The sequence below is a fragment of the Erinaceus europaeus genome, chromosome X (assembly GCF_950295315.1).
Source record: "Erinaceus europaeus chromosome X, mEriEur2.1, whole genome shotgun sequence".
In the NCBI taxonomy this organism is placed as follows: domain Eukaryota; kingdom Metazoa; phylum Chordata; class Mammalia; order Eulipotyphla; family Erinaceidae; genus Erinaceus; species Erinaceus europaeus.
Window position 1 is genome coordinate 91,472,318 of NC_080185.1, and position 14,089 is coordinate 91,486,406.

The following is a 14,089-nucleotide window of genomic DNA, read 5'->3' on the forward strand; positions in this document are numbered from 1 at the left end:
CCGCAGTGTCAGCAGTTGTGGGGCAGCAACAGTACTGGATTTCATAGGAATGTTACGTAAGTCAAATCCAAGCCCTGAAAGGTCTCTTGTTTTCCCACTTGAAATTGATCTACTCCTACAGGTTGGTCATGAGGGTGAACTTATAACATTCTGAGGAATACTCTGTAAACAGCAAAGCATTTGGGTTAGTGCTGTGTTTGCCAGGTGCCTGATCCAGGTTCGAGCCTGGCTCCCATCACATTGAGGAAGCTTCAATACTGTGGTTACTCTCCCTCTCACTGCATTTCTGTCTCGATCTGGAAAAAAAAATGAAGAAAAAAGAACCACAAGGCAGGTCACAAAATGCCCTAATGTGTTTTTTTACACAAAAATGCAGAATGATTTATCTGACAACCCAGTAGTAAGAGCCTTTTACTTCTTTCTTTTTTTAAAATTTTATTTATTAGATAGAGACAGAGAAATTGAGAGGGGAGGGGGAGATAGAGAAGGAGAGAGACAGAGAGAGACATCTGCAGCTCTACTTCACCACTCATGAAGCTTTCCCCCCGCAGGTGGGGACCAGGGGCTTGAACCTGGGTCCTTGTGCAGTGTAATCTGTGCGCTTAACCAGATGTGCCACCATCTGGCCCCTCTTTCTTTTTTTTTTTTTTTTTTCTTACTATCACCACGTTATTGCTGGAGCTTGGTGCCTGTACTATGAATCTATGGCTCCCAGTAGCCTTTTTTTTTCTTCCCTTTCTTTCTCCCTTCCTCTTTTTTTTTTTTGGTTAGGACAGAGCGAAATTGAGAAGGGAGAAGGAGATAGAGAGAAAGAAAGATAGACAGTTGCAGATCTGCTTCACCACTCATGGAGTCACCCTGCAGGTGGGGAGTGGAGGCCCACACATGGATACTTACAACATGGTCATGTGTGTGTTCAGCTGGGTGTGCCACGGCCTGGCCCTTTTTCTTGTCAACTTTCCAATCCTAGGAAGAGATTCAACACAGTGTGAAAAATTTCCACAGCAGCAGACAACTTACATTTAGCTCTTAGACTCTGGGCTTCTCCTGTAGGTTGTGAGGCAGAGGGGTGGAGAGCAAACAGCTACCTCCGTAGAAGGACTTGACTAGGAAAGAGGGGAGGCCCTTCCTGCTTCCCCACCCCAATCATCTCATCTTTGACACAACCATGACACCCTAGGAGAAAAATCCACGTGAAATTTGTGTAGAGGGTTCCAACTCCCCAAAGCTAGTCTGACTCTCTTAACTAGACCACAAGGGAGCAAGCACCGCAGTGATACACCGGAATAAAACCGCCAAGGCCCCACAATTAGCCATTGGGCGAGCTGAGGCCTTAATGCAGATTTTCAGTCATTCCTCAAGAACCTGCACTTGACCTGATTGGCTGAGAGGGAAGAGTCCCACCAGGTAAGGTCTAATAAGGCCAGGGGCCAGGGGGCTGTGGGTATTCAGGAGGCAAAGAGGGAGGAACAGGGACCTGGTGATGGCGCACCCAGTAGAGTGCACATTACCATGCACAAGGCCTCGGGCTCCAATCCCTACCTGTAGGAGAAGGAGCTTCATGATCAGAGAAGCAGGCTTGCAGGTGTCTCTCATTCTCATTCCCTATCTCCCCTTCCCCATTGCAATTCCTCTCTGTCTGATAGTGAAAGAAAAAAAAATGACCACCGCCGAGGGCAACACACCTGGTTAAGCACACATAGTACTATGTAGAAGGACCCATGCAAGGACCGGGGCTTGAGCCCCCACTCCCCATCTGTAGGGGGGACACTTCACAAGCAGTGAAGCAGGTCTGCAGAGGTCTATCTTTTTTTTTTTTTAGTTTTTTTTAAAAATTATCTTTGTTTGATAGAAACAGCCAGAAATCAAGAGGGAAGGAGGTGATAGAGAGGTAGAGAGGCAGAGAGACACCTGCAACACTACTTCACCACTTGCAAAGCTTTCCCCCTGCAGGTGGGGACCAGGGACTTGAACCTGGGCCCTTACGCACTGTAATGTGTGCGTGCTCAACCAGGTACACCGCCGCCTGGCCCCTCTCTCTCTCTCTCTCTCTCTCTCTCTCTCTCTCCCTCTCTCTCTCTTCCTCTCCCTCTCCCCCTCGCCTCTCAATTTCTCTCTGTCCTAGCCAATAAAATAGGGGAAAAACAAACAAACAACAACAAAAACAAAAAACAGCCTCCAGGAGCAGGGGATTTATAGTGCGGGCACAGAGCCCCAATGATAACCCCGGAGGCAACAGCAGTAACAAAAATGGCCACCACTGGGAGTGGTGGATTCATCATGCAGCCACCAAGCCCTAATGATAACTCTGAGTTGGCAGAAATCAATAATAATAAGAGAAAGGAAATGGACGTGGCCACTGTAGGCAGGGCGCTAGAGAGGAGAAGAGCAGACTCTCTAGTGCAGAGATGCCAGCCCCATCAGAGCCCCCCATGATGTGAGGATGCAGCTCCGTAAACAGCAGGCTCTTCCTGCAAGAACAAGTGTTAACAACAGCCCAGACACCACACAGGCAGCACCCACTGCTGCTGCATAGAGAGGAGGTGTTTCGTGACACCTGAGGCCTTCAGGGCCCCTCCTCAGCTCCCCCAAAAGTTAGACAAGAACTGACCTGCTAAAAGGGCCTGGTAAGCAGGGCCAGCCCTGCTTGTGCCTGCAAGCCCAGCTGGGCTAAGGTTCAGCCTGATAGCAGTCCTACTGCTGCCCCTCATGAGCCTTTCTTTGCATTTCAAAGAGCAGCATCAAGGACTTCCATTTATTTGAAAACAACAACAACAAAATAGCAGAGCACTGCTCAGCTCTGGCTTATGGTAGTCCCAGGGACTGAACCTGGGACCTGCAGAACCTGAGGCAGGAAAGTCATTTGCCTAACCACCCTGCTATCTCCCTGGCCCTAAGTGAATCTTTCTGAAAGGCAATTGAGTCCTCCCAAGATCGTCAGTCCCATTGCATATAAGAAACCTTTACTGTGCCACCTCCAATAAACTACTTTTAAATTTGAAGGAAAAAAAAGCAAATAAAATAGGATGGCGAGAACACCATTTCTTTTATATATTTATTTATATATATATTTATTCTAAATATTTATTCCCTTTTGTTGCCCTTGTTTTTATTGTTGTAGCTATTATTGATGTCGTCGTTGGATAGGACAGAGAGAAATAGAGAGAGGAGGGGAAGACAGAGATGGTGGGGAGAAAGATAGACACCTGCAGACCTGTTTCACCGCCTGTGAAGCGACTCCCCTGCAGGTGGGGAGCCGGGGACTCGAACCGGGATCCTCATGCGGGTCCTTGCACTTTGAGCCACCTGCACTTAACCTGCTGCACTACTGCCCGACTCCCGAGAACACCATTTCTTCAGAAACGTACTCAGTGATACAGTTTGGGTTGCCAATAGAAATCACCTTGAGTCAGATAAGCAGTTCATGAGGTAGGACGCCTGCGTGGCCGTGCGTGCAACCCAAGCTCAAGCACTCAGTGTCACGTGGGAGGGGCTAAGGCACTAGAGGAAGTTGCTGTGCTACAGTGCCTCTCCTTACTGTCTCTCTGTCAGAATGTAAAGGCAGCCCAAGTGGTGAAATTGTGCATGTGTGAGGCTTCAGTGTTGCAAAAAGGGAAAGGAAAAAAAGGAGGGAGGAGGGGAGGAAGACCATCTAGTCTAAGACTGCAATAAAAGACTGCAAAGGAAAATTAAGGAGCCCAAGAGGCCGGGTGGTGACATTCCCGGTTGGGCACAAATGTTACAATTCATGAAGACCTGGGTTCAATATCCAGTCCTTACCTGCAAGGAGAGAGTTTTAAGACTGGTGAAACAGTGTTGCACCTCTCTCTCTCTCTCTTTCTCTCTCTCCCTCTTTTTCTTCCTTTGTTTTGCCCTCTAGCCAAAAGCAAAAATAATAGCTGCAGGTGTGGCGGAGTTGCACTGAGCCAGTGATAACCTTGTTGGCAATAAATAAGCAAACAGAAAAATAGAAGCTCCAAATGGTGGAAGGGGGGTGTTTTCAAGATTGAAGCTCTCCTGGCAGGGGGGGGGGGTCACACCCATCACCTGCTAGGCATTCTGTGCTTCAGCAGAAAGCTCGTTTTGGAGAGCAGAGATGTCCGTGATTCATAATTTCCATGAGCTCTACTTAGGTTTGATATCTATCTAGAAAACATGGTCTGCCACTTATGAAAATGACTTCTGGTTGCTCAAAACACACACGTTCCCACAACACCCTGCAGCTAGGGGGTTATTTTAGTGTGTCTTCACAGCAGGCTTCACTGGACGGCTAGTTATATTTCCACACAGACCTTCAAGCCTGACAAAAGGTTTTTTTTTTTTTTTCTTTTAGTGCCATCCTTTAGAATTTGAGATAGTTGCTTGCTTTCATGATCTACATGAAACTTAATTGTTTTTATTTAGAATCATTTTATTGGGGGAGGGGGAATAATATTTTATAAGGCAGCTATAGTCACACAGCCTACAGTCTCGTCTGCCTGCGATGGGTGTCTGCACACCACTCCCACCACCAGCTGGGTCCCCGCTCAGTTCCTTTCTGACCCCACCTCCTTAGAGTCCTTGGTTTTGGTGCAGTTGACCACACCTCATCTCACCCAACTTTCCCACTGTGTTTTCCCTTTCTTTGTTTCTTAAGTTCCACCTATAAGTGAGGTCACCCAGTGTTTCTCCTCTCATCAAGCTATGATTTGGGACACCCCCCCTCCACACACACACACACACACACACACACACACACATAGTGGGTTTTGCTCTACCCTTGTTCCTGAATGACCTTTCCTTGGGTGCAGTTTGGTTGGCTGGCTGGCTTTGTGAGTTTCGCAATGCAGTGGGTCAGCATCCAGCCTTTCTTCCTCCTGTTGGGGTGAATTTTGGTTTGCTTCCCACTGTGAGGGGTCAAAGCAGGCCATGTGTGTGTGGAGGGGTGGATGGGGGGGATGGATGGAGGGCTCTGCTGTGCAGCTGGCATTGGGGTGAGGGGTGTGGCTCCAAACCATTATACAGTAAGCCACATGCCAGGAGATAGAGTCTCCCCCTGAAAATCATGAGCCCAGAGCCCTGGATGAGTGTCTTGACAGAGATGAACAAAAGTGGGGCTTAGCACATGCGCATGCCAGAAAAACGTAGGGAACGTAATGGCATGTGTTGATCAGAAAATGATCACAGAGCACTTAAAGCCTCAGGACTTTGTAACTGCTAAAAGAGAAGAGGACATATGAGAATTCAGTTAGAATAACAACTCTGCATGACCCAGGAGGTGGCATAGTGGATAAAACGTTGGACTCAGGAGTCGGGCGGTGGCGCAGCAGGTTAAGCGCACGTGGCACAAATCGCCAGGACCTGCGTAAGGATCCCAGTTCAAGCCCCCGGCTCCCCACCTGCAGGGGAGTCGCGTCACAGGCGGTGAAGCAGGTCTGCAGGTGTCTGTCTTTCTCTCCTCCTCTCTGTCTTCCCCTCCTCTCTCCATTTCTCTCTGTCCTATCCAACAACAACGACATTAATAACCCACAACAATGTTAAACAACAAGGGCAACAAAAAGGAAAATAAATAAATAATAAAAAACTTAATTTATTAAAAAAAAGAATCATTTAAAAAAATTTAAAAAAAAACGTTGGACTCTTGAGCTTGACATCTTGAGTTCAATTCCTGGTATCACATCATCATGTGCCAAAGTGATGCTCTGGTGTTCCCCCTCCCCTCTCTCTCTAACATATAAAAACTTTAGGGACTGAGTACTAACACACTTGGTTGAGCACATGTCCAAGGGCTCAGATTCAAGCCCCTGGTCCCCACCTGTAGAAGGGAGGCTTCACAAGTAGCAAAGCAGTGCTGTAGATGTCTGACTTTTTTTCAAATATTTATTTATTTATTCCCTTTTGTTGCCCTTTTTATTGTTGCTGTTATTGATGTCATCGTTGTTGGATAGGACAGGGAGAAATGGAGAGAGGAGGGGATGACAGAGAGGGGGAGAGAAAGATAGACACCTGCAGACCTGCTTCACCGCCTGTGAAGTGACTCCCCTGCAGGTGGGGAGCCAGGGGCTCCAACCCAGATCCTTACACCCATCCTTGTGCTTTGCGCCAGGTGTGCTTAACCCACTGCGCTACCACCTGACTCCTCTTCGTGTTTGTCTTATCTATCTATCTATCTATCTATCTATCTATCTATCTATCCACCCCTCCCCTCTTGATTTCTCTCAGTCTCTACCCAACAAATAAAATATTAAAAAATAAGAGTCTCTAAAAAAATGACACAGGGCACAGCCAAGATGGTGACTTGCAAGTAGCGGCTGCTGCGAGCTCCAACAAGCAGAATTTTGTGACTGGGGATTCTCTGGATAGGGTTCCAGATGCTAGCATGATGCTGACCAGACTTCCCTGGACAGATAACCTCACCAATGTGTCCTGGAGCTCTGCTTCCCCAGAGCCCTTCCCCAGTAGGGAAAGAGAGAGACAGGCTGGGAGTATGGATCGGCCTGTCAGCGCCCATGTTCAGCGGGGAAGCAATTACAGAAGCCAGGCCTTCCACCTTCTGCACCCCACAATGACCTTGGGTCCATACTCCCAGAGGGTTAAAGAATAGGAAAGCTATCAGGGGAGGGGATGGGATACAGAGTTCTGGTGGTGGGAATTGTGTGAAGTTGTACTCCTCTTATCCTATGGTTTTGTCAATGTTTCCTTTTTATAAATAAAAAAAATTAATTTAAAAAAATGACACTGCCAGAGTAGAGGGCCTTAGTTCCATTATAGTTTACCCCTTGCCTCCTGTCAGTGAGGATTCAAGGTAGGAAGTGGCACTGCCTGCTACCCTGCTTACAAAGCTGGTGCACTGATGCAGTCACGTTGCAGAAAGGGGAGAGGTCAGCGTCACTGAGGAACTGTGCAAGGGAGTAGCCTGGGCTTGTCCCCAATGATGAGCTCTGGAAGCAGGACCAGGGAATCCACCTTAGGCTGGGGTGTTTGGCGGGCACCCTTGTAGCACCTGCTGTGAGTTGTGGCTCCCGAGGAAGAGAGAGTACTAGAAGGAGGATGCCACTTCCTTCCCTGACTTTTCTAGGCGGCTTCTTCTTCTTCTTCTTCTTCTTCTTCTTCTTCTTCTTCTTCTTCTTCTTCTTCTTCTTCTTCTTCTTCTTCTTCTTCTTCTTCTCCTTCTCCTTCTCCTTCTCCTTCTCCTTCTCCTTCTTTTTAAATATATAATTTATTTATTTTCCTTTTTGTTGCCCTTGATGTTTTATTGCTGTTGTTATTATTGTTGTTACTGATGTTGTCCTTGTTGGATATGGCAGAGAGAAACAGATAGAGATGGGAAGACAGAGAGAGGGAGAGAAAGACACATGCAGACCTGCTTCACCATTTGTGAAACGACTCCCCTGCAGGTGGGGAGCCGGGGGCTCGAACTGGGATCCTTATGCCGGTCTTTATGCTTTGTGCCATGGCTCGACCCCCTGACTATTCATCTTGATGCAGAGCCCACGGGCAGACCTCAGAATCTGCCCGGTACCCCAGGGGTCCATGAGACTGTCAGGGAAGCCATTTCTGCATCCTGGATAGTGAAGACACAGCATGGGGGTGCTGTGGGCTTTTCACACAGAAAGATGGGTCACACTGAGGTAATTAGGCAGGAAGCAGCATTTATTGAATGCCAGCATTATTGACTCACTGGGTTCATACAAAAAAAGAAAAGCCTTATCTCCTTTGTAAGTTATGCTAAGAACCCTAATTAAATAATACATGTAAAATAAATTTAAAAAAAACCTGAGCCCCAGCACAGTGGGGCTTGTCTATTTATACAGTTTTCAACTTTCCCATAATTACTTATAGCAACAAGCTAAACAGGGTTTTTTTTTTTTTTCTTTCTGTTATCAGACTCCTGGGCAGAAGTGGCAGATTTTTAGGCCATTGACCAAGGCCACTTTGATGACAGAGGTAGAAAGGCCCTTTTATGTTGAGAGGAGGGGAAAGATTGCTTATAGCTGCATTTTTCTTTTTGTCAACTAAGAAGTTAACCCCTAACTTAGTGAACCCTTGTTTCTCTGCCTCAGGGGGGAACAAGGACACAGGACAGAGGAACTGGGCATGATAGATAGGAAAGGGCAGTTTGCCCCAAGCAGTATGAAAACAGGTGTCTGTCCTTCAAGAAGGAAGTTAGCTCACAGCAACCTTGGGCAGATGTGCAGATTGAGCAGGGAAGTGGTGGCCCCCTTGCTTTGCATGGGGTGGGGTGGGTGGCAAAAAGCTGTGTCCGTCCTCACCCTGCTTCCTCACACACCTTATTCACTTCCTTGGTTTTTTTTTAAAAAAATTATACTTATTTATCTTCCCTTTTGTTGCCCTTGTTCTTTTTCATTGTAGTAGTAGTTATTATTGTTGTTGTTATTGCGGTCATCGTTGTTAGGTAGGACAGAGAGAAATGGAGAGAGGAGAGGAAGACAGAGGGGGAGAGAAAGATAGACACCTGCTTCACCGCCTGTGAAGCGACTCCCCTGCAGGTGGGGAGCCAGGGGGCTCGAACCAGGATCCTTACGCTGGTCCTTGCGCTTTGCGACACATGCGCTTAACCCGCTGCACTACCTTCTGACTCCCACTTCTTGGTTTTAAAGGGCTGCCAGCTAGCTCACATCTGCCTTGCTCAGCCTCTGTTTGTTGCATTCCAGGTGTTGCTTAGTGTAAAGAAGGCCATGTCTGTCCTCATCCCAATGGGGGGCTTTTAAAAATTTTATTTACTAGGACAGAGAGAATTTAAAAGGGGAAGGGGAGAAACCTGCAGCACTGCTTTACCTCTCATTAAGCTCCATCCCCCCACCCAAACCTGGCAGGTGGGGACCAAGAACTTGAACCCAAGTCCTTGCACGTCCTGGCTCATGCACTTAACTGGGTGCACTACTGCTCGGTCCTAGGGTTTTTTTTTTTTTTTTAGTGATTTTTATCATGTTTACAAGATTATAAAATTACAAGGCTATAGCTCCATACCACATCCACCACTGAAATTCAGTGTCCCCCAACTCCCACTACCCCCCCCACCAATTATAACTACCACAGTTCTCCTAAAATCTTAGTGACAGGTTGGCAGCTTTTTTTTTTTTTCCAAATTCATGTGGTTCAGTTCTCTAGACTCCACATCTGAGCAGAACTGTCTGGTAGTTGTCTTTCATCTCTTCACTAAGCACAGTTACCTCCAGTTCTGATGGGATTGTCACTTCCTTTCTGTGTGGAGGAATTATAAATCCACACTCTTTTTTTTTTTTCTTTTTACCTCCAGGGTTATCACTGGAGCTAAGTGCCAGCACTATGAATCCACTGCTCCTGGAGGCTATTTTTTCCCTTTTGATGCCCTTGTTGTTTATCGTTGTTGTTATTATTGTTGTTGGGTAAGACAAAGAAATCGAGAGAAGAGGGGAAGACAGAGGGGGAGAGAAAGATAGACGCCTGCAGACCTGCTTCACCGCTTGTGAAGTGACACCCCTGCAGGTGGGGTGTGGGGGCTCGAACCAGGAGCCTTACACCAGTCCTTGCGGTTCATGCCATGTGTGCTTAACTTGCTGCACTGCCACCCGGCCCCCCAAATTCACACTCTTGTCAGACAGCTTGGCGTTTTGAGCTCAGGTCTTCTCTGTGACCAGAGTACTGGCATACTTGAGACATGAGACCAGGTGATAGTCCTGGGCCCATACTAGGATGTCACAATAAAATGTCCTCTATTTCTATCTCTTTGTATCTGCCTCAGGGCTTGCCACAAGGGTATCTCAGTGGGAACAGGAAAGAAGTCCTAAGTAGGGTTTGTCCTCTTCCCATAATTGCTGACAAAGACAGAGTTGTCCAAATGTAAATCAATTGGGTTTGAAGTGGTTGGTGTAGGGTAGGAGGTCAATCCAAAAAGACCTTCCCAGAAAAGACCCCAAACCTTACTTTGTAGGTTTGCCCACTAACCATACCCCCCCGTTTTTTTGTTTGTTTATTTGTTTTTTTCTTTTGTGGCTGAAAATCCAAGCCACTCTCCTTTCTCCCCTTTTGTCACTGACCCCAAGCAGTTAGGCTTTAAGGTTTTTTGTTTTGTTGTTAATGAGAGGAAGGACAAAGAAAACAAACCAGAGCATCACTCTAGTACATGCAGTGCTGGGTATTTGGACTTGGAACCACATGCTTGAGAGTCCAATGCTTTATCCACTGTGCCACCTCCCAGGCTACTGAGCTGCCAAGCTTTTAAACCCCACTGCTTTCTGGTTCAAGCAACAGTGCCTTATAGGGACTGCATAGCACTTCCTCAGGAGGCTCAAGGCAGACAAGTGTGAACCCCCACCTTTCAGATAAGGAGTTGAGGTGATGTTGGAGTTGCTTCCAGTCATGAAAGATATCAGTCTCCCATCTTGTTTTTGTTGTCCTTTTCAGAACCAAGAGCCCCTGAGAGAGGAAGACTCTGATTTCATCCTGACCGAGGGTGACCTCACCTTGACCTACGGGGACAGCACAATGACCGCGAATGGCTCTTCAAGCTCCCATGTGGCCTCCCTGAGCCTTGAGGGCAGCCGGAGAACAAAGAGCAGCTCAGAAGAGGTGCTGGAGCACGACCTGGGAATGGGAGACCCAAAGGTTTCAAACAGGGGCACCCGTTTGGTGTTCCCCCTAGAGGACAATGCATGACTCCACACCACCCCTCCAAGAAAAACAACCCTGAAGTGAGGGGTGGGGTGGGTAAGGCCCACTGGTCAGGTGAGATTGGCTGCAAGACCAGAGTTGTTGGAGGTGGGGCACTGACTGAATGGAACTAATGCTTCTATATTATTGGGGTCTGAAGATCTCTTAATGCTTAAAATTTAACCCAAGATGCAGATGGTGGGGCTAACATGTTTCTCAACCCAGGTCTGAATCGCAGACCTATTCCCACTTTTCACATAGTAGTGCGCTGTTCAGAGTTACTCAAACAAACAAACAAACAAAAAAAAAACATGCTTTCATGATCTCTTAATCATTCACCTGCTGATCTGACCAAGGTGTGGCAGGTGCAAGTCCAGCTGGTTGTAGGAATAGCAACTTAGGGGGAGGCCAGAGCACAAAGATAGACAATTTACATTGGAACCCCCCCCCAAAGGACTATGGGAAGCCAATGTGAGATGCCACAGAAAACCTGGAAAACCAATCTGAGTGAAGACTCCAGCGACCAGGGTGGCATGAATGTAGCCTCTTGTCAGGACTCCTGACTTTTTTTTCTTTTTGCTACCTGTGTTTCCTCTAGACTGAAGATCAGAATAAGACATCTGTTGAAGCATCAACATTAGGAAAATGGTCTTGAAGACGTTACAGGAATTTTCAAAACCAAAGGCAAATATATATATATATATATAATTTTTTTTTAATCTGAGGACAAGAAGAAACTGTTCAGAAAGCATGGTATCAGTGCAGAAGATCAGTCAGCCCCTGAGGGCTGCCGTGCTAACTGACTGCCTGGGCAATGAATCATAGGACTGAGATAGTGCCTGTAGGTTTAGATGTGGCACCCACATTTTGTGGGAGGCTTTTATCTGAAGGAAGAGAAGGCGGCAAGAAGAGTGGAACTAATGATCTAGTGTTCATAGGGAAGAACTCTCACTGTGAAGTAAAAAAAAAAAAAAAGCAAAAGAAATTCAAGCTAGTATTCTAAAGACTGAGTAGTTTGAGCTACCAAGCTAATACACATGCACACGGTTTTGGTGGCCACATTTCATTTCAAGTCAATGAAAAGGGAAACCTTTAGTGAGAGGCTCTGTTATTCTAAGAATCCAGAAGTCTTAGCACTGTAGAGAAAAGCTATCTATCATCTTAGTGTCTGGCAGGGGGTGGGGGTGGGGCTTGTACCAGCTTCAGAGATAAGTGTGGTTTGAAGTTTAGGTTTTTATCTTGGGTTCTTTGTGAATGAGCTGTCTATAGCTGTTCTGGGTGAAATATGAAGACTGCTTAGCAATTAAGTTGGAGATTCTCTGCATTTCTCTCTGCTTCAGTGCTATTGTATTTGAAAAACTCAGTTTTTTCAGAACACACTGTTGGGCAATGTGGGTATTTTTCTTATTGCAGTAGACAACATAGTAGCCCAGTCTAGTATATCCATCGTGAATCCAGTTGTATAATCTTAATTTGTTTTTTTTCTTAATGGTTTAGTTCATAAATAAGACACTGCTCCATACTTTGAAAATTTGTAAAAATACCAGAGAATGTCTATTTTTAGGTTGAGTCCTATGACATTGCTGATATTCAGCTATTCAAAAAGCTGAAATGGCAGTTTCCTGTGGTTCAGTGTCGTAAATTGAATGGTTTTTAGTGCTGTACCTACTGTACTATGATTAACTCTTTTTATCCTGGAAGTCCTTCTTTCTTTCTTTTTTTTGGAATATTTTACTTATTTATTATTGGATAGAGAGAGAAATTGAGAGGGGAGAGGGAGAGAGACAGACAGATACATGCAGCCCTACTTCACCATTTGTGAAGTTTTCCCCCTGCAGGTGGGGGACCAGGGGCTTGAACCTAGGTCCTTGCACACTTTAATGTGAGCACTTAACCAGGTGCACCACCACGTGGTCCCCAAAGTCCTCGTTTCCTTGTTCTTTTTTTTTTCAAGATTTATTTATTATTTACAGGAGTTAGAGGGAGAGCAAACCAGAGCACCACTACAGCATATGCTGTGCTTGGGATCGAACCCAGGACTTCATGATTATAAGTCCTGCACTGTACCACTGAGCCACCTGTAAACTAGATCACAGACTGCTGTAAACTAGATCTTCAGTCCCTTTTTTCCCCTCCTTTTCTCTCTGCACTTGAGCCCATTTTGATTGTATGGTCATCCATGGGCTTTGAAAATTAAAGAAGAAAGAAAGAAAGAAAGAAAGAAAGAAAGAAAGAAAGAAAGAAAGAAAGAAAGAAAGAAAGAAAGAAAGAAATAAAGAAAGAGAGAGAGAGATGGTGGGAGGGAGGGAGGGAGGGAGGGAGGGAGGGAGGAAGGAAGGAAGGAAGGAAAGAAGGAAGGAAGGAAGGAAGGAAGGAAGGAAGGAAGGAAGGAAGGAAGGAAGGAAGGAATGTATCTAACCCTGTGAGGCCTCAGGGTTATCCAGGCTAGTGAAGGACGTTAAACCCCCCAAAACAGCTTTCTTAACCTCCAAATAAGAGGTCATATGCCCAAGGCTACAGAGAGCAGCTGCTGGCCTGGACAGGAAGCTGGAGATGTGTTTATGTATTTGCACATGGAAACAGCACATGGCTTCTTATTCTGTAGTTCTCTTTATAGTGACAGGCACACCACATAAATTTAAAAGGTGAGACGTGTGTGTGTGTGTGTGTGTGTGTGTGTGTGTGTGTGTGTAGGCTAGCTCATTGTTTGGTTTATAAAGCCCTATTATCTCTCGTGTTGCTTACTTACTTCATTTTGGAGGGTGGGAGCCCTACCGGGGATTCTTGAATAGAGCCAGCCAGGGAGGACACAGTCTGTCTTCATCAGCCTCAAGGCTCTGCTATGGCTCTGGGTTTCTTTAGCACACTGAAAGAAATTATCCTCATAGAAGGAAAATGTCAGCACTGAATTCCCCATTCTAGTCTCAGATTAAGCTGTAAATAGTTATGTTTCTGCTCCTCTCCACCACCGCCCCGGACTCTTAGTCTCCACTGCAAACATTTTATTCTGACCTGCTTAAAATTAGTCAGTGGCTACTTACTTGCCAAGACCACAATTTCCCTGGGATTATAGTTCAGCGGGTGTAGCTATCCTTCAGTGAATCAGTGTCAGTTAGTAACCCGTGGCCCTAAATTTTATTTACAAGATAGGGAGAATAATCTGGACCTTAGCAGGGGTCCCAGCAAGTGAATCCATATATCAAAAAAGGTCCCACCTGTAGAAGCATTATGTCTGCTGATGGGGTGTGAGAAGGCGGAGAGTAAGTCACCATGAAGCCCCAGAAAGAATCCATCTAGCTCCTGGCTGGCCTGAATCAAATTTGGCATAGATCAGGCTGAGTAATGGTATGTCCAGAATTCCTCTGGGAGAGCAACCCCAAGACTTCTTGTAAGCATAGTTCTTAGGGCCAAGGACACAGCAGAGTGGTTACATAACAGACTGTCATGCGTAAGGCTC

The 14,089-nt window shown here is 46.1% G+C and overlaps 1 protein-coding gene across 3 annotated transcripts in view; it reads left to right on the forward strand.

Moving 5' to 3' along the window:
• The window catches only part of SLC9A7 (solute carrier family 9 member A7), a 165,957-nt gene extending 153,563 nt beyond the window's left edge, over nucleotides 1-12,394 (forward strand). For 2 of the 3 annotated variants that reach the window (XM_060182488.1, XM_060182490.1), the window contains one exon: nucleotides 10,387-12,394. In XM_060182488.1, the coding sequence (XP_060038471.1) occupies nucleotides 10,387-10,638 (252 nt within the window). In that variant the 3' untranslated portion in view covers nucleotides 10,639-12,394. The remainder of the gene's footprint in view (nucleotides 1-10,386) is intronic. The other variant, XM_060182489.1, reaches the window with a different exon arrangement.
• The last annotated feature ends 1,695 nt before the right edge of the window (nucleotides 12,395-14,089 follow it).